The sequence below is a fragment of the Bos taurus genome, chromosome 5, assembly GCF_002263795.3.
Source record: "Bos taurus isolate L1 Dominette 01449 registration number 42190680 breed Hereford chromosome 5, ARS-UCD2.0, whole genome shotgun sequence".
NCBI classification, from domain to species: Eukaryota; Metazoa; Chordata; class Mammalia; order Artiodactyla; family Bovidae; genus Bos; species Bos taurus.
The window spans coordinates 58,252,477-58,272,710 of NC_037332.1; the positions used below are offsets into that span (position 1 = coordinate 58,252,477).

A 20,234-nucleotide genomic window follows, 5' to 3' on the forward strand; every position below is an offset into this window, starting at 1 on the left:
CTTGTAGTCCAAGAGATTTTCAAGAGCCTTCTCCAAAACCACAATTCAAAAGCATCAATTCTTCTGTGCTGGGCATTAAAAAAGTCATTTATGTCAAATGGGACCTAATTAAAATTAAAAGCTTCGGCACAACAAAAGAAACTATAAGCAAGGTGAAAAGGCAGCCTTCAGAATGGGAGAAAATAATAGCAAATGAAGCAAATGACAAACAACTAATCTCAAAAATATACAAGCAACTCCTACAGCTCAATTCCAGAAAAATAAATGACCCAATAAAAAAATGGGTCAAAGAACTAAATAGACGTTTCTCTAAAGAAGACATACAGATGGCTAACAAACAGATGCTCAACATCACTCATAATCAGATAAATGCAAATCAAAACCACAATGAGGTACCATTTCATGCCAGTCAGAATGGCTGTGATCCAAAAGTCTACAAGCAATAAATGCTGGAGAGGGTGTGGAGAAAAGGGAACCCTCTTACACTGTTGGTGGGAAAGCAAACTAGTACAGCCACTATGGAGAACAGTGTGGAGATTCCTTAAAAAACTGGAAATAGAACTGCCTTATGATCCAGCAGTCCCACTGCTGGGCATACACACTGAGGAAACTAGAATTGAAAGAGACACGTGTACCCCAATGTTCATCGCAGCACTGTTCATAGTAGCCAGGACATGGAAGCAACCTAGATGTCCATCAGCAGATGAATGGATAAGAAAGCTGTGGTACATATACACAATGGAGTATTACTCAGCCATTAAAAGGAATACATTTGAATCAGTTCTAATGAGGTGGATGAAACTGGAGCCAATTATACAGAGTGAACTAAGCCAGAAAGAAAAACACCAATACAGTATACTAACGCATATATATGGAATTTAGAAAGATGGTAATGATAACCCTGTATGCAAGACAGCAAAAGAGACGCAGATGTATAGAACAGTCTTTTGGACTCTGTGGGAGAGGGAGAGGGTGGGATGATTTGAGAGAATGGCATTGAAATATGTATAATATCATATAAGAAATGAATCATCAGTCCTTGTTCGATGCAGGATACAGGATGCTTGGGGCTGGTGCACTGGGATGACCCAGAGGGATGGTATGGGGAGGGAGGTGGGAGGGGTTTTCAGAATTGGGAACATGTGTACACCCGTGGCGGATTCATGTTGATGTATGGCAAAACCAATACAATATTGTAAAGTAATTAGCTTCCAATTAAAATAAATAAATTAAAAAAATATATATCTATGTCAATCTTAGAGCTTCCCAGGTGGTGCTAGTGGTAAAGAACCTGCCTCCTCATGCAGGAAATGTAAGAGATGCTGATTCAGTTCCTGGGTCTGGAAGATCCCCTGGAGAAAGAAATGACAAACCACTCCAGCATTCTTACCTGGATAATTCCATGTACAGAGGAGCCTGGCAGGCTAGTCAACGGAGTCACAAAGAGCTGGACATGACTGAAGTGACTTAGCACATGCACATGTGAATCTTAAGAGCAGGAAAGTGTGATTAGGCTTTCCAAGTTTTTTTTTAATCTATGTTCAAGAAACAGCTAAGTATTGCCTATTGATATTCTACTTATATATCCATATGGGAAAGAAATCCAGAAATCTGTCAAGTTTCCTTCTTTGCTTGTGTTAATATCTGTGGAGGCTGGCACAGAACCTCCAACCTTATTTAGAACCACTAAAATCTCACAATTATTCTCCAGTTCTCTTGTCCTCTGTTAAAGAGATTTAATAAAACTCTGAGGATGAATAAGCATTCTGCCCACAGAATAAAATGCATATTGATCAAAAATATTTCATTAATCTTACAGTTTTATACCCTTGAAATACAAATCCCAAGAGTGTGCTCTATCATCACAGCTCTTGATTAAAGCTGAAATTTAGCTCTGTCTAAATAAGAGATGATATAAATGGTTCAAGGAAAGATCTAGCATGGAAAGGTCATTTATAAGTACTTTAAAATCTTTGTGCTCCAAGAAAACATTGGGATGTATTCATCATATCTGGGCTTTCTTGAAAATAATTTTGTTTGTATTGGTTTAAAAAGACTGGATAGGGGTCCAAAAATATATATTTTGAGTATGTGAGTATGTGTTTGATATATTTCAACACTGATATAAGGCAACCTAGGTGAATTAATGTTGTGAGATAAGAAAAGGAATAAATGAGGAAGGTATTAAGGGCACACATATAATAAGACCAGGTGAAAAACTAAAGGGGAGGAGAAAAAAAAAAAAAGAAATATAGAATGCTACTCTAAGAAATTTAGGACTGACAGGGAAGGAGTGAAAACAGTGAGTATCACATTTAAAATCTTGAAATATGCATTATGAGCACAACATAAAATTCATTGGTTTTGTCGCCAGAAATCCATCTCAAAAGAATATTTTTCCCTCTTCTGAGTTTCTTCTCTCTCAGATTTCCACACAGTTTGTGAGGAAGTGTGGAGCTAGGAATGAGAAACCATACAACAGTTACCACATTCATCCTCTGGGGACTGATAGATGACCCACAGCTGCAGATTCTGACTTTCATATTTCTACTCAACACCTACATGTTGAGTGTAATTGGAAACCTGGCCATCCACATCCTCATACTGGTCGATTCCCACCTTAAAACTGTGATGTATTTTTTTCTCCAAAATTTTTCCTTCTTAATAATCTCATTCACTTCTACCTGCATTCCTAGAGTCTTGTACAGTATATCATCAGGTGATAGGACCATTACCTATAATGCTTGTATGCCAACTATTTTTTAAAGACCTGTTTGGAATAACAGAATTTTTTCTCTTGGCTGCCATGCCTTACGGTTGCTATGCAGCCATCTGCAGACCCCTGCATTACATGACCATCATGAACCACAGGGTCTGCAAAACACTCATCTTCTGCCGTTGGATGACCACTGTGTTGATCATGATCCCACCATTTAGCTTGGAACTGAGCTTGGAATTCTATGACTCTAATGTTCTTGACCACTTTTTCTGTGATGCTAAACCTGTCCTGAAGATCACATGCTCAGATACATGGTTCATGGAGAAGATTGTTATCATCTGTTCTGCATTAATCCTTATAATGACTCTCATGTTTGTGGTTTGGTCCTATGTAAGTATTATCCAAACAATTCTAAGATTCCCCTCTGCCCAGCAATGGAAAAAGGCATTTTCCACCTGTTCTTCCCACATGATTGTGTTTACATTACTTATGGAGGCTGTATATTTATCTATATCAAAAATTCAGGAAAAGATGAAATGGAAATTAATAAGGGTGTGTCAATATTAACAACTTCCATCTCCCCCATGCTAAATTCATTTATCTATACCCCGAGAAACAAACAAGTGAAACAAGACTTTAATGAATTAGTCAGAAAAAATACATTCTTCTAAAGGAGTTATGAGGAAGCAACAGGTAGAACTGTACATGGAACAACAGACTGGTTCCAAATAGGAAAAGGAGTATGTCAAGGCTGTATATTGTCACCCTGCTTATTTAACTTGTATGCAGAGTACATCATGAGAAATGCTGGGCTGGAAGGAGCACAAGCTGGAATCAAGATTGCTGGGAGAAATATCAATAACCTCAGATATACAGATGACACCACCCTTATGGCAGAAAGTGAAGAAGAACTAAAGGGCCTCTTCATGAATGTGAAAGAGAAGAGCTTAAAGCTCAACATTCAGAAAACAAAGATCATGGCATCTTGTTCCATCACTTCATGGCAATTAGGGAAACAGTGGAAACAGTGACTGACCTTACTTTTCTGGGCTCCAAAATCACTGCAGATGGTGATTGCGGCCATGAAATTAAAAGACGCTTAGTCCTTGGAAGGAAAGTTGTGACCAACTTAGACAGCATATTAAAAAGCAGAGACATTACTTTGTCAACAAAGGTCCGTTTAGTCAAGGCTATGGTTTTTCCAGTGGTCATGTATGGATGTGAGAGTTGGCCTATAAAGAAAGCTGAGCACTGAAGAATTGATGCTTTTGAACTGTGGTGTTGGAGAAGACTCTTGAAAGTCCCTTGGACTGCAAGGAGATCCAACTAGTCCATTATAAAGAGATCAGTCCTGGGTGTTCATCAGAAGGATTGATGATGAAGCTGAAACTGCAATACTTTGGCCACTTGATTCAAAGAGTTGACTCATTTGAAAAGACCCTGATGTTGGGAAAGATTGAGGGCAGGAGGAGAAGGGGATGACAGAGGATAAGATGGTTGGATGGCATCACCGACTCAATGGACATGGGTTTGGTTGGACTCCGGGAGTTGGTGATGGGCAGGGAGGCCTGGCGTGCTGCAGTTCATGGGGTCGCAAAGAGTCAGACACGACTCAGCGACTAAACTGAACTGAAGGGCCTGAAGCAGTTTTGAGCTACTGCTTTTCTTGTGTTAGACTTTGTATATTGAAACAATCTTTCAGTTCAGTTCGGTTCAGTAGCTCAGTTGTGTCTGATCCTTTGTGACCCCATGAACTGCAGCATGCCAGGCCTCTCTGTCCATCACCAAATCCTGGAGTCCACCCAAACCCATGTCCATTGAGTCGGTGATTTCATCCAACCATCTTATCCTCTGTCATCCCCTTCTCCTCCTGCCCCAAAACTCAATTTATTAATAAATTAATAATTCAGCAATAATACCAGAGAAGGCAATGGCAACCCACTCCAGTACTCTTGCCTGGCAAATCCCATGGATGGAGGAGCCTAGTAGGCTGCAGTCCATGTGGTCGTTAGGAGTTGGACACGACTGAGCGACTTCACTTTCACTTTTCACTTTCACACATTGGAGAAGGAAATGGCAACCCACTCCAGTGTTCTTGCCTGGAGAATGCCAGGGATGGGGATCCTGGTGGGCTGCCGTCTCTGGGGTCGCACAGAGTTGGACACGACTGAAGTGACTTAGCAGCAGCAGCAGCAACAATAAATAATTAATTATTAAATTAATAGCCAATATTAATAAAACAAGGTGTAGCTTAATACTTATTAGGGAGTTATGCCCTTGGATTATAACATTTAGGAGACTTGCACTGGTACAAAAAAATAAGAAAGTAAGACAATTTCATATTAGTAATTTTAAGGTCTCTCTATCATATAAGTTGTAACAAATAAAAAAGAAGGTGTCATAGTTTCCTGTGTCAGCTTTACAGAACTAATGGACACCCATATAGCTGAGAAAATATTTCAGAGTGTGTCTGTAAGGGTGTTCTGGGAAGGATTAGCATTTGAATCTATAGACTGGTTAAAGAAAATAGCCCTCAAAAAAGCAGGTGGGCATCCTCCAATTTGTTGAAGGCCTGACTAGAAGAAAAAGGCAGAAGAAAGGTGAATATGGTCTCCACTTGAAACTGGGCAGCATCTTATCTTGCTTTGGCGCTGTCAGTTCTGGTTCATGGGCCTTCAATCTTGGACCAGGATTTCTAAGATTGGCACCTTGGTTTTGTTTATTTGTATTTTTTGCCTTGCTGTGTGTCATAGATGGATTGAACCTTCACCCCCTGCAGTGGCAGTGCAGAATCTTAACCATTGGATCACCAGAGATGTCCAGGCCCCCAGGTTTTAAAGTCTTCAAACTTGTTTTCCTTGTGGCTTAGCTGGTAAAGAATCCATATGCAATGCAGGAAACCTGGGTTTGATCCCTGTGTTGGGAAGATCTCCTGGAGAAGGAAAAGACTACCCACTCCAGTATTCTTGCCTGGAGATTCCATGGACTATATAGTCCATGGGGTCACAAGAGTTGGACATGACTGAGTGATGTTCACGTTCACTTTTTCAAACTTGAAATAGAACTTAAATCATGAATTTTCCTGGTTCTCCAGTTTGCAGATGGCAGCTTGTTGGATTTCTTAGACTCCATGATCATGTGTTTCAATTACTGTGATAAATCTCACCCTATATCTATCAATTCAGTTCAGTTACTCAGTCGTGTCTGACTCTTTGAGACTCAGTGGACTGCAGCACGCCAGGCTTCCCTGTCCATCACTGACTGTTGGAACTTGCTCAAACTCAAGTCCATTGAGTCGGTGATGCCATCCAACCATCTCAACCTCTGTCATCCCCTTCTCCTCCCACCTTCAATCATTCCCAGTATCAGGGTCTTTTCCCGTGAGTCAACTCTTTGTATCAGGTGGCCAAAGTATTGCAGTTTCAGCTTCAACATCAGTCCTTCCAGTGGATATTCAGGAGTGATTTCCTTTAGTATGGACTGTTGCATCTCTTTGCAGTCCAAGAAACTCTCAAGAGTCTTCTCCAACATCACAGTTCAAAAGCATCAATTCTTTGGTGTTCAGCTTTCTTTATAGGTCAACTCTCACATCCATACATGACTACTGAAAAATCAAAGCTTTGACTAGACGGACCTTTGTTGGCAGAGTAATGTCTCTGCCTTTTTTTTTTTTTTTTTAAGTTTTAATTAAAAAAAAAAAAAGTTGTCTCTGATTTTTAATATGCTGTCTACGTTAGTCATAACTTCCCTACCAAGGAGTAAGCATCTAATTTCATGGCTGCAATCACCATCTGCAGTGATTTTGAAGCCCTCCCAAATACAGTCTGTCACAGTTTCCATTGTTTCCCCATCTATTTATCATGAAGTGATGGGATCAGATGCCATGATCTTAGTTTTTTGAATGTTGAGTTTTAAGCCAACTTTTCCACTCTCCTCTTTCACTTTCATCAAGAGGCTCTTCAGTTCTTCTTTGATTTCTGCCATTAGGCCGTTGTCATCTGCATATCTGAGGTTATTGATATATCTCCTGGCAATCTTGATTCCAGCTTGTGCTTCCTCTAGCCCAGCGTTCCTCATGATGTAGTCTGCATATAATTTAAATAAGCAGGGTGACAATATACAGCCTTGATGTATCCTTTCCTGATTTTGAACCAGTCTGTTGTTCCATATCCAGTTCCAACTGTTGCTTCTTGACCTGCATACAGATTTCTCAGGAGACAGGTCAGGTGGTCTGGTATTCCCATCTCTTTCAGAATTTTCCACAGTTTGTTGCGATCCCCAGAGTCAAAGGCTTTTGCATAGTCAATAAAGCAGAAGTATATGTTTTTTCTGGAACTCGCCTGCTTTTTTGATGATCCAACGGATGTTGGCAATTTGATCTCTGGTTCCTCTGCTTTTTCTAAATTCAGCTTGAACATCTGGAAGTTCATGGTTCATGTACTGTTGAAGCTTGGCATGGAGAATTTTGAGCATTACTTTACTAGCATGTAAGATGAGTGCAATTGTGCAGTAGTTTGAGCATTCTTTGGCATTGCCTTTCTTTTGGATTGGAATGAAAACTGACTTTTTCCAGTCCTGTGGCCACTGCTGAGTTTTCCAAATTTGTTGGCATATTGAGTGCAGCACTTTTACAGCACCATCTTTTAGGATTTGAAATAGCTCAACTGGAATTCCATCACCTCCACTATCCTTTTTTGTAGTGATGTTCCCTAAGGCCCACTTGACTTCACATTCCAGGATGTCTGTCTCTAGGTGACTGATCACACCATCATGATTATCTGGGTCATGAAGATTTTTTTTGTACAGTTCTTCTGCGTATTCTTGCCACCTTTTCTTAACATCTTCTGATTCTGTTAAATTCATATCATTTCTGTTCTTTGTTGTGCCCATCTTTGCATGAAATGTTTCCTTGGTATCTCTAATTTTCTTGAAAAGATCTCTAGTCTTTCCCATTCTATGTTTTCCTCTATTTCTCTGCATTGATCGCAAAGGAAGGCTTTCTTATCTCTCCTTGCTATCCTTTGGAATTCTGCCTTCAGATGGGTATATCTTTCCTTCTTTTGCTTTCACTTCTCTTCTTTTCACAGCTATTTGTAAGGCCTCCTCAGACTATTATTTTTTCTTTTTGCATTTCTTCTTCTTGGGGACAGTCTTGATCACTGCTTTCTGTACAATGTCATGAACCTCCGTCCATAGTTCTCAGGCCCTCTGTCTATCAGATCTAATCACTTGAATCTATTTGCCACTTCTAGTGTATAATCATTAGGGATTTGATTTAGGTCATACCTGAATGATCTAGTGGTTTCCCCCACTTTCTTCAATTCAAGTCTGAATTTGGCAATAAGGAGTTCATGACCTGAGCTACAGTCAGCTCCTAGTCTTGTCTTTGCTTACTGTGTAGAGCTTCTCCATCTTTGGCTGCAAAGATTATAATTATCTGATGAGGTCCGTGTGTAGAGTCTTATTTTGTGTTTTCAGAGATCGTGTTTGCTATGACCAGTGCATTCTCTTGGGAAAACTCTGGAAGCCTTTGCCCTGCTTCATTCATTTGCTATGACCAGTGCATTCTCTTAGAAAAACTCTATTAGCATTTGCCCTGCTTCATTTTGTACTTCAAGGCCCAATTTACTTGTTACTCCAGGTGTTTCTCGACTTCCTACTTTTGCATTCCAGTCGCTATAATGAAAAGGACATCTGTTTTGGGTGTTAGTTCTAAGAGATCTTGTAGGTCTTCATAGAACCATTCAACTTCAACTTCCTCAGCATTATTGGCTTGGGCATAGACTTGGATTACTGTGATATTGAATGGTTTGCCTTGGAAATGAACAGAGATCATGTATACCTATATCTATACCTATATATAATTTATATCTCCTATTTGTTATGTTTATGTACAGTTTACTGTTTATTCAGATTACATATATCCTATTGGTTCATTTTCTCCAGAAAACTGATTAATACAAATATTGTTACCAAGAAAATTCCAGATGAACAGAATTTTAAGGATGAGGTTGGTGAATTTTTTCTGGGGTTTCTGGAATGGCTCTCCAAGCTGATTAGATTTAAAGATGCTAATAACTTTATTTCCCATAATAAAGAGAGCCCTGATAGTCTATGGCATGCACTATCACGTAATATATCTATATGGGCTACTCTATAATAAATATCATCCTGTAACTATACCTATTTCTAATTTGTATCTCCTATTTGTTATGCCTATGTGCAGTTTACTCTTCAGGAGATAATTGGAAACTTCAAGGGAGCATTCCACCCAAAGATGGGCACAGAAAATGATTCAAATGATAGAGACCAGTAAATGCTGAATGGATCAAGAAGAGATGGAAAGAATACATGGAAGAACTGTATAAAAAAGATATTAATGAACCGGATTATGATGATGGTGTGGTTAGTCACCCAGAGCCCCAGGCATTCTGGAGTGTGAATCCAAGTGGGCCTTAAGAAGCATAACTGTTAATAAAGCTAGTGGATGCAATGAAATTCCATCAGAACTGTTGAAATTTCTAAAGGAGGATGCTATCAAGGTTCTGCATTCAGTATGCCAGCAAATCTGGAAGACCCAACAGTGGCACAGGACTGGAAAAGGTCAATCCTTATCCCAATTCCCAAGAAGGGTAGTACCAAGTAATGTGCTAATCATAGAACAATTGCACTCATCCCCCATGCTAGTAAGATCATGCTTAAAATCTTACATGCTGGGCTTCAGCATCATGTGAACCAATAATTTCCAGATGTCCTAGCTGCGTTTAGAAAAGAAAGACAACCTAGAGATCAAATTGCCAACATTTGCTGGATAATAGAGAAAGAAAGGGAATTTCAGAATTTCTATCTCTGTTTCATTGACTATGCTAAAGCTTCTGACTGTGTGGATCATGAAAAACTGTGGAAAACTCTTAGACAGATGGGACTACCAGGCCATCTTACCTGTATCCTGAGAAACCTGTATGCAAGTCAAGAAAAAACAGTTAGAACCCTGTGTGGAACAACTGATTGGTTCAAGATGAAGAAAGGAATAGGGCAGGGCTGTCTGCTCTCACCTTGTTTGTTTATATGCTGAGCACATCATCAGAAATGCCCCGCTGGATGAGTTATAAGCCTAAATCAAGATAGGCAGGAGAAACTTCAACAACCTCAGATATGCAGATGATACCACTGTAATGGCAGAATGTGAAGAGGAATTGAAGAACCTCTTGATGACGGTGAAGGAGGAGAGTGAAAGAGCCAGCTTAAGGCTAAATATTAAAAAAAAAAAAAAAAAAAAACAAAGATCATGGCATTCAGCCCTAATACTGCATTGCAAATGGAAGGGGAAAAGGTGGAAGTAGTGACAGACTTACTCTTCTTGGGCTCCAAAATCACCATGAATGGTGACTGCAGCCTTGAAATCAGAAGACGATTGCTTCTTGGCAGTATAAGTGATGACAAATGTAGACAGTGTGTTGAAAAGCAGAGACATTACTCTGCTGACAAAGATCTATTTAGTCAAGGCTACAGTCTTCCCACTGATCATGTATGGTTGTGAGACCTGGATGGTAAAGATGGAAGAATGCAAAAGAATTTATGCTTTTGAACTGTAGTGCTGGAGAAGACTCCTGAAAGTCCCTTGGACAGCAAGGAGATCAAATCTGTCAATCCTAAGGGAGATTAACCCTGAATATTCACTGAAAGGACTGATGCTGAAGCTGAAGCTTAAGCTCTACTATTTTGGTCATCTGATGTGCACAGATGACTCATTGGAAAAATTTCTGCTGCTGGTAAAGATTGGGGCAGAAGAAGAAGAGGGCAACAGAGGATTAGATGACTGGACAGCATCACTGATGAAATGAAGTGAACTTGGGCAACTCCAAGAGGAAGATGGTGAGGGACAGGGAGGCCTGGCATGCTGCAGTCCATGGGGTCACAAAGAGTAAGACACAACTGGGTGACTGAACAACAACTCTTAATAAACCACTAAAAAGAAACAATAAGCCAAGTGACTCTGTGTTTGATATTTTTGAACATGTTTTTAAAACTAAGGGATATAATGACTTTGAGTGGTTGTTCCTAAAGTCATTAATAAAAGTAGTGAGGGAAAGGATGAGTTACGGGATTCAAATTCCCAGCTTATGTACTGCATGTATGACCTAAGAGATTTCATTTTGCTCTATAGCTTCAGGGCTGAAATTGCTGAAGGTTAACTGCAGAATCTGATCCAACAAAAGTTGCCTCTCTACCCTCAGTGGCAGTGGCATCTGCAGCCCCAGAGGTAGTGGCCTCTCTACTCACTTTCATCTGAGGTCATAAAACAAGTCTCAACAAACTTAATAAATTGACATCACATAAAGTATCTTCTCTGACTACAATGAGGTGAAGCTAGATATTAATGAAAATGAAAATGAAAAATTTACAAATATGTGAATATTTTAAACAACACAAAATAGAAACCAATAAGCCACAGAAGAATCAGCCACCCACTACTGATTTTTTTAACTTTTCCCTTTCTAAGTCTAGAATTTATAGGTTGTGCTTGGGGAAAACATAATCTTCAAATTAATGTATATATTTCTTCAATCAATTTTTAGCTCATTCCAATTTGACATAAAACTTAAGAGTGTCACTTAAGTTATGAGACCTTCTGAGAAAAACCCCACCCACGTGCTATGTCTACATTTTGTCTGTAGAAAAAATTAGTCAAAGAACAAATTGAATCAGAGCAGTGAATAAATGAGAATGAAAGAAAAACAGTCAACAAGATGAAATAATGATACTTTACCCATTAAACAAAGTCAAGGACCTTTAGTTCTTCCTGAAGGACTATAGATAATAGTCTTGAACCATGTCCTTTGACCTGTTGTTCAGATACTGAAACCCCCACCATGTGGAAGAATTTAACTGTGTGCTGCTCACAAGCACATTGACTTCACGTGACTCCTTAGAACCAGAAGGTTGACAATGCTAATTCCCCATTACTCCACCACCATCCAATCAGAAGAAAGTCCACAAGCTGATCATTCATTGCTCTTTGAAATTTTACTATAAAACTCCTTACTACCCTCTTCAGGTGGGGACACACACTTTTGAGAATAGTAAGCCAGCAGCAGTTAGAACTGGACGTGGAACAACAGACTGGTTCAAAATAGGAAAAGGAGTACATCAAGGCTGAATTTTGTCACCCTGCTTATTTAACATACATGCAGAGTACATCATGTGAAACGCTGGGCTGGAAGAAGCACAAGCTGGAATCAAGATTGCCAGGAGAAATCTCAATAACCTCAGATATGCAGATGACAGCACCCTTATGGCAGAAAGTGAGGAGGAACTAAAAAGCCTGTTGATGAAAGTGAAAGAGGAGAGTGAAAAAGTTGGCTTAATGCTCAACATTCAGAAAACTAAGATCATGGCATCTGGTCCCATCACTTCATGGGAATAGATGGGGAAACAGTGTCAGACTTTATTTTTGGGGTCTCCAAAATCAGTGCAGATGGTGATTGCAGCCATGAAATTAAAAGACGCTTACTCCTTGGAAGAAAAGTTATGACCAACTTAGACAGCATATTAAAAACAGAGACATTACTTTGCCAACAAAGGTCCTTCTAACCAAGGCTATGGTTTTTCCAGTGGTCATGTATGGATGTGAGAGTTGGACTGTGAAGAAAGCTGAGAGCTGAAGAATTGATGCTCTTAAACTGTGGTGTTGGAGAAGACTCTTGAGAGTCCCTTGGACTGCAAGGAGATCCAACCAGTCCATTCTAAAGGAGATCAGTCCTGGGTGTTCTTTGGAAGGACTGATGCTAAGGCTGAAATTCCAATACTTTGGCCACCTCATGCAAAGAGTTGAGTCACTGGAAAAACTCTGATGCTTGGAAGGATTGGGGGCAGGAGGAGAAGGGGACGACAGAGGATGAGATGGCTGGATGGCATCACCGACTTGATGGACATTATTTTGGGTGAACTCCGGGAATTGGTGATCAACAGGGAGGCCTGGTGTGCTGCAGTTCATGGGGTCACAAAGAGTTGGACATGACTGAGCAACTGAACTGAACTGAATCCCCTTTACCTGAAAAAGCAATGAGCTATTTCTACTTCATCCAAAACTCTGTCTCTAAATATTTTTTTAAAGCCATCTTCACACTAATGCTTTTTTTTAAATTTATTTTTTAATTGAAGGATAACTGGTTTACAAAATTTTGTTATTTCTGTCAAACCTCAATGTGAGTCAGCCATAGGTATACATATATCCCCTCCCACCAGTGTACAGAGGACAAGTTTTGGTGCTAAGAGAGTGGTGATATACGACTGTCTTAACTCTCTCCTCTCTCAATTTGTATTGCTTTATTTCTATTATGAAGCATTATTTTGCATTTTGAAATTTCATATCTTCAACAGTGTGAAGTGTGTATGTTCACACTGTAATCACATTGCTAAATAATACATTTGTATATGATTGTGTGCATGGATGTGCTTGTGTGTGTGTGCACTCAGTCATGTTCAATTCTTTATGACCCTATGGACTGAAGCCTGCCAGGCTCCTCTGTCCATGGAATTTTTCAGGCAAGAATATTGGAGCAGGCTGCCATTTTCTACTCCAGGGGATTTACCAGATCCAGGGATTGAACATGCATTTCTTGTGTCTCCTGCATTGGCAAGCAGATTCTTTACCACTGTGCTTCCTGGTTAGCCCAAATAATACATTTACATTGTTTTTTTTTTTAGAATAGCCATCATTTTGTTTTATTTTATTTATTTATTTTTCATATAAATTTATTTATTTTAATTGGAGGCTAATTACTTTAAATGTTGTATTGGTTTTGTCATACATTGGCATGAATCCAGCACGGGTGTACATGTGTTCCCCATCCTGAACTCCCCTCCTGCCTCCCTCCCCATCCGATCCCTCTGGATCATCCCAGTGCACCAGCCCTGCGCACCCTGTATCATGCATTGAACCTGGACTGGTGATTCGTTTCACATACGATAATATACATGTTTCAATGCCATTCTCCAAAATCATCCCACCCTCGACCTCTCCCACAGAGTCAAAAAGACTGTTCTATATATCTGTGTCTCTTTTGCTGTCTCACATACAGGGTTATCATTACCATCTTTCTAAATTCCATATATACACATTATTATACTGTGTTGGTGTTTTTCTTTCTGGCTTACTTCACTCTGTATAATCGGCTCCAGTTTCATCCACCTCATTAGAACTGATTCAAATGTATTTTTTCAATTAAAACACCCCACTATATTTTTATAGTTATGTTGTCATTGTAGACTATTTTATGCATTAGAGTCTTAAGTGATATTTTTTAAAAATTATACATGTATACTTTTTTCCCCCACTAGCATTTATTTTATTTTATTTCTTTTAAAGAGTTTGCTTAAATCAATAAACAGAAATCCCTTGCATTCCTATACACTAATAATGAGAAAATAGAAAGAGAAATTAAGGAAACAATTCCATTCACCATTGCAATGAAAAGAACAAAATACTTAGGAATATATCTACCTAAAGAAACTAAAGACCTATATATAGAAAACTATAAAACACTGATGAAAGAAATCAAAGAGGACACTAATAGATGAAGAAATATACCATCTTCATGGATCGGAAGAATCAATATAGTGAAAATGAGTATACTACCCAAAGCAATCTATAGATTCAATTCCATCCCTATCAAGCTACCAACGGTATTTTTCACAGAGCTAGAACAAATAATTTCACAATTTGTTTGGAAATACAAAAAATCTCTAATAGCCAAAGCAATCTTGAGAAAGAAGAATGAAACTGGAGGAATCACCCTGCCTGACTTCAGGCTCTACTACAAAGCCACAGTCATCAAGACGGTATGGTATTGGCACAAAGACAGAAATATAGATCAATGGAACAAAATAGAAAGCCCAGAGATAAACCCAAGCACCTATGGACACCTTATCTTTGACAAAGGAGGCAAGAATACACAATGGAGAAAAGACAATCTCTTTAACAAGTGGTGCTGGGAAAACTGGTCAACCACTTGTAAAAGAATGAAACTAGAGCACTTTCTAACACCATACACAAAAATAAACTCAAAATGGATTAAAGATCTAAACATAAGACCAAAAACTATAAAACTCTTAGAGGAGAACATAGGCAAACACTCTCCGACATACATCACAGCAGGATCCTCTGTGACCCACCTCCAAGAATATTGGAAATAAGAGCAAAAATAAACAAATGGGACCTAATTACACTTAAAAGCTTCTGCACATCAAAGGAAACTATAAGCAAGGTGAAAAGACAGCCTTCAGAATGGGAGAAAATAATAGCAAATGAAGCAACTGACATACAACTAATCTCAAAAAATACACAAGCAACTCGTACAGCTCAATTCCAGAAAAAAAATAATTGACCCAATCAAAAAATGGGCCAAAGAACTAAATAGACATTTCTCCAAAGAAGACATACAGATGGCTAACAAACACATGAAAAGATGCTCAACATCACTCATTATCCGAGAAATGCAAATCAAAACCACTATGAGGTACCATTTCATGCCAGTCAGAATTGCTGCGATCCAAAAGTCTACAAGCAATAAATGCTGAAGAGGATGTGGAGAAAAGGGAACACTCTTACACTGTTGGTGGGAATGCAAACTAGTACAGCCACTATGGAGAGCAGTGTGGAGATTCCTTAAAAAATTGGAAATAGAACTGCCATATGACCTAGCAATCCCACTGCTGGGCATACACACCGAGGAAACCAGAAGGGAAAGAGACACCTGTACCCCAATGTTCATCGCAGCACAGTTTATAATAGCCAGGACATGGAAGCAACCTAGATGTCCATGAGCAGATAAATTGATAAGAAAGCTGTGGTACATATACACAATGGAGTATTACTCAGCCATTAAAAAGAATACATTTGAATCAGTTCTAATGAGGTGGATGAAACTGGAGCCGATTATACAGAGTGAAGTAAGCCAGAAAGAAAAACACCAACACAGTATACTAATGCATATATATGGAATTTAGAAAGATGGTAATGACAACCCTGTATGTGAGACAGCAAAAGAGACACTGATGTATAGAACAGTTTTTTGGATTCTGTGGGGGGGGGGAGTTATTTGGGAGAATGGCATTAAAATATGTATAATATCATATGTGAAACGAATCACCAGTCCAAGTTCTATGCAGAATACAGGAAGCTTGGGGCTGGTGCACTGGGATGACCCAGAGGGATGGTATGGGGAGGGAGGTGGGAGGGGGGTTCAGGATTGGGAACACGTGTACACCTGTGGCACATGCATGTTGATGTATGGCAAAACCAATACAATATTGTAAAGTAAAATGATAATAATAATAATAAAAAATTTTAAAAAAAGGAAGAGTGCAAAAATAAAATAGTTTCCTTGAAATTACACTTATACTGGAGGAGCTGTGCCATATAGTGGAATAGCCATATATATTGGAGGTTAATGCTACTGGGTGCAAATAATATTCTCCACTAATTACTAGCAATACATAGCTTTCCTAGATGTATTCAAACATATTTTGTAGAAAAACACATGTAAATAAAAATTAAACTTTAAAAATAATAAAGATGGTTGCCAGTGAAGGAATGGGAATGAGAAATGGACCTACAAGAGAAAAATTAAAAAAAAAAATAAGGGAATGGGAATACCTAAAGATAATTATTATACAGAAAGGCCCAAGAGAAATGACTTTCAACTGTTTACACAGAAGAAAGAAATGGGAGTCATTAAACTTCAGTTTTGCCATTCATCAAAAATTTACCTAGGAGACATGGTTTGAGAATTAGCAAACACATCTTATGTGAAAAAGTTTATTACTATCATTGTATGATTAGCATTGCTTTCAGTGAATAATGTGAAATGATTTTAAAATTAAAAGATATTGTGGAACACTGTGTTATGAGTAACTTTTTTTTATTTCACAAAATTATACTCATTCTCTCTATATGATTCTTATTCAAAGTTAGAATTTTTATAGATGTTCTCTCTCTGAAAGTTTAGTCCTTCATGTTTTATATAGGATTTATTCAAGTAATATTTCTTTAGAAAAAAATACTGATCATATTTGTCTTCACAGGGATTCATATGCACACTAAATAATAGTAATACTTGAGACAAAATAGATTGGAAATTCATGACATTTAGCAGAAGCATAGTGTCTGTGGAAATTAGATAGCAAAGATGGCTTGCTCTCTCTGTATCTGCACCCTTTGCAGTGTGTGTCCCAGCTCCTTCATGCACAAGTGATTCTGTATTTCTCCCTTGAATGTTGCTTGGTCCTGTGACTTTCTTGACTAATAGAATGTGTGATGTAGAAGGGATATGTGCCTAGGACTCCAGAGGCCTTGTCTGCTTCTACTCTCTCCCTGGAGCCTCAAGATCTTACCATGTGAACATTTGTTAGCTGGAAGATAAAGCATCATCTAGAAGAGGGTTCATTTATCTTAGTAAGGAGTCATTCAACTTCTAATATTGTGAGTGAGGCCCTACCTGACAACAAGACCTAGTCATCCTTAGTGACATTCATATAAAGAAACCCTGTGCTGAAGATCTCTTGTTCAGACACATGGTTCATAGAACAGATGGTTGTTGCCCTTGATGTGCTGACTGATATTGGGACATTTCTGTGTGTAGTTCTGTCATATATATACATCATCAAGACCATCATAAAGTTCCCTTCTGCCCAGCAAAAGATGAAGGCCTGCTCTACCTGTTCTTCTCACATGAGATATAAGATCAGATCAGTTGCTCAGTCATGTCCAACTCTTTGCAACCCCATGAATTGCAGCACGCCAGGCCTCCCTGTCCATCAACAACTCCTGGAGTTCACTGAGACTCACGTCCATCGAGTCAGTGATGCCATCCAGCCATCTCATCCTCTGTCGTCCCCTTCTCCTCCTGCCCCCAATCCCTCCCAGCATCATACTCTTTTCCAATGAGTCAACTCTTCGCATGAGGTGGCCAAAGTACTGGAGTTTCAGCTTTAGCATCATTCCTTCCAAAGAAATCCCAAGGCTGATTTCCTTCAGAATGCACTGGTTGGATCTGCTTGCAGTCCAAGGGACTCTCAAGAGTCTTCTCCAACACCACAGTTCAAAAGCATCAATTCTTTGGCGCTCAGCCTTCTTCACAGTCCAACTCTCACATCCATACATGACCACAGGAAAAACCATAGCCTTGACTAGACGAACCTTTGTTGGCAAAGTAATGTCTCTGCTTTTGAATATGCTATCTGGGTTGGTCATAACTTTCCTTCCAAGGAGTAGTCTTTTAGTTTCATGGCTGCAGTCACCATCTGTAGTGATTTTGGAGCCCCCAAAAATAAAGTCTGACAGTGTTTCCACTGTTTCCCCATCTATTTCCCATGAAGTGGTGGGACCATATGCCATGATCTTCGTTTTCTGAATGTTGAGTTTTAAGCCAACTTTTTCACTCTCCACTTTCACTTTCATCAAGAGGCTTTTGAGTTCCTCTTCACTTTCTGCTTTTTGGATGTTTACATTTAAAGCAAGACAATGGATACTATGACTCCATTAATATTCCCATCAGTTCAAGAATTCAATTTTTTTTCCCACACAAGATTTAATAGTTATTTTATTAATCGTAGCCAGACTAGAGTTTAGGCAAATCCCTTCTCCTAGAAATCTAATTTCATATTCTTTTGATATGAGATGTCATCTTGCAGACAGTTTATTTTCAACAGGAGTTGAAATGGTTTATTTCAACTGTTTATTTCAACAGGCATTGAAAAGATGATTTTGGATCAGAGATTAAATAATAACAGTGGTATGAGAAAGTTAATATAAACAGACAATAGACCAGGGTACATAAGTTAAGTAATGAGATTATGACATTAAGGACAAATGCTCTTTTTAAATTCATATATTATGCTTAATTTCAACATTCTTTCACTTCTTTGAAATCATTGAAATTCTTTTGATTAAGTCAGTAAAAGCTTCTTTCACTTGCTTGTTCCTCAGGCTATATATAAAGGGGTTTAACATGGGGGCAACTGAAGTAGTAAGTACTAACACACCCTTATTAATTGCCACTTCATCTTTTGCTGAAGGTTTGACGTAGATAAAGATACAACTGCCATAGGTGATAGAAACCACAATCATGTGAGAAGAACAGGTAGAAAAGGCCTTCATCTTTTGCTGGGCAGAAGGGAACTTTATGATGGTCTTGATGATGTATATATATGACAGAACTACACACAGAAATGTCCCAATATTAGTCAGCACAGCAAGGGCAACAACCATCTGTTCTATGAACCATGTGTCTGAACAAGAGATCTTCAGCATAGGAGAGGCATCACAGAGAAAATGATCAATGACGTGATAGTCACAGAATTCCAGATTTAAGCCCAGGCAAAGTGGTGGAAATATAACCAGCCCACCAGCTATCCAACAGCAAATAACAAGTCTTCCACAGATTCTACTGTTCATGATGGTTGCATAATGTAAAGGTTTACAAATGGCCACATAGCGGTCATAGGACATGATGGCCAGGAGAAAAAATTCTGTTACTGCAAAAAGGAAGATGAAAAATAGTTGACTGACACAGGCATTATAGGAAATAGTTTTGTCCCCAGTTGATAAGCTGTATAAGAATCTGGGAATGCAGACTGAGGTGAATAAGGTTTCTAAAAAGGAGAAGTGTTTGAGGAAAAAGTACATGGCAGTTTTAAGGCGAGAGTCTAGTAAAGTGAGTATAATGATGGTCAGATTCCCAGTTACACTTAATAAGTAGGAGACAAGCAGAAATATAAAAATCAGAACCTGCATTGGAGGGTCATCTGTCAGTCCCAGGAGTATGAATGTAGGTAATGATGTATGGTTTCTCATTGCTGACTTGTACTTCTTCTCAAGCTCCTCACAAAGTCAAGTGACACTGGACTGTGTTCTCAGTCCAGTGTATGAAATTAACTTGTATGAAATTAAGAGCCCGTGGACATTGGGTAAAAAAGAAAATCCAATCAATTCAATGAATATTCATTTTATTCTTTTACTTGACAATGACTGATCATAACTCTGGGATTATCAGGTCTTTCAGTGTGTGTTATAAGTCTCCTCACTATCATGAAATAAGATGGTTCTACTGTCCATATTTTTAGATCTCCTTGCATGCTCTTGAATGTCTATTTTTCAGTTCACCCAAACTCTGTCTTCTACTGCCTGAAATGTATTTAGTTATAGAAATAGAAAGGATCATCTATGTGACATGATTTTTTTGTTTATTATAGTGTTATTTTTCTCCTATTGATTCTTTACTACTCCAAAGTTTGAATGAACTCACAAGCTGCTTAAAATTTTGGTTCCTGTTAAATGCAAATAAATGGCTGAGTTTGACATTTTATACAGAGTCTATATGCCACATGTGCAGTACTTGAATGTTTTCTGTTACTGCAATGACCAAAGAAATTATTTCATTTTATATATTTTACTTTTGGTATCAGAATTGTCATCCAAATATCACTGATACTTTTCCATTTTGCTATTTAT

At 38.6% G+C, this 20,234-nt stretch overlaps 1 protein-coding gene and 1 pseudogene across 1 annotated transcript; one reads left to right on the forward strand and one right to left on the reverse strand.

Moving 5' to 3' along the window:
* On the forward strand, window positions 2,464-3,390 carry OR6C276P (olfactory receptor family 6 subfamily C member 276, pseudogene; annotated as a pseudogene).
* Window positions 18,639-19,577, reverse strand: OR6C269 (olfactory receptor family 6 subfamily C member 269). The gene has a single exon (NM_001206762.1). It carries the CDS (start codon window positions 19,575-19,577, stop codon window positions 18,639-18,641), a length of 939 nt encoding a protein of 312 aa, NP_001193691.1.
* Between the last annotated feature and the right edge of the window lie 657 nt (window positions 19,578-20,234).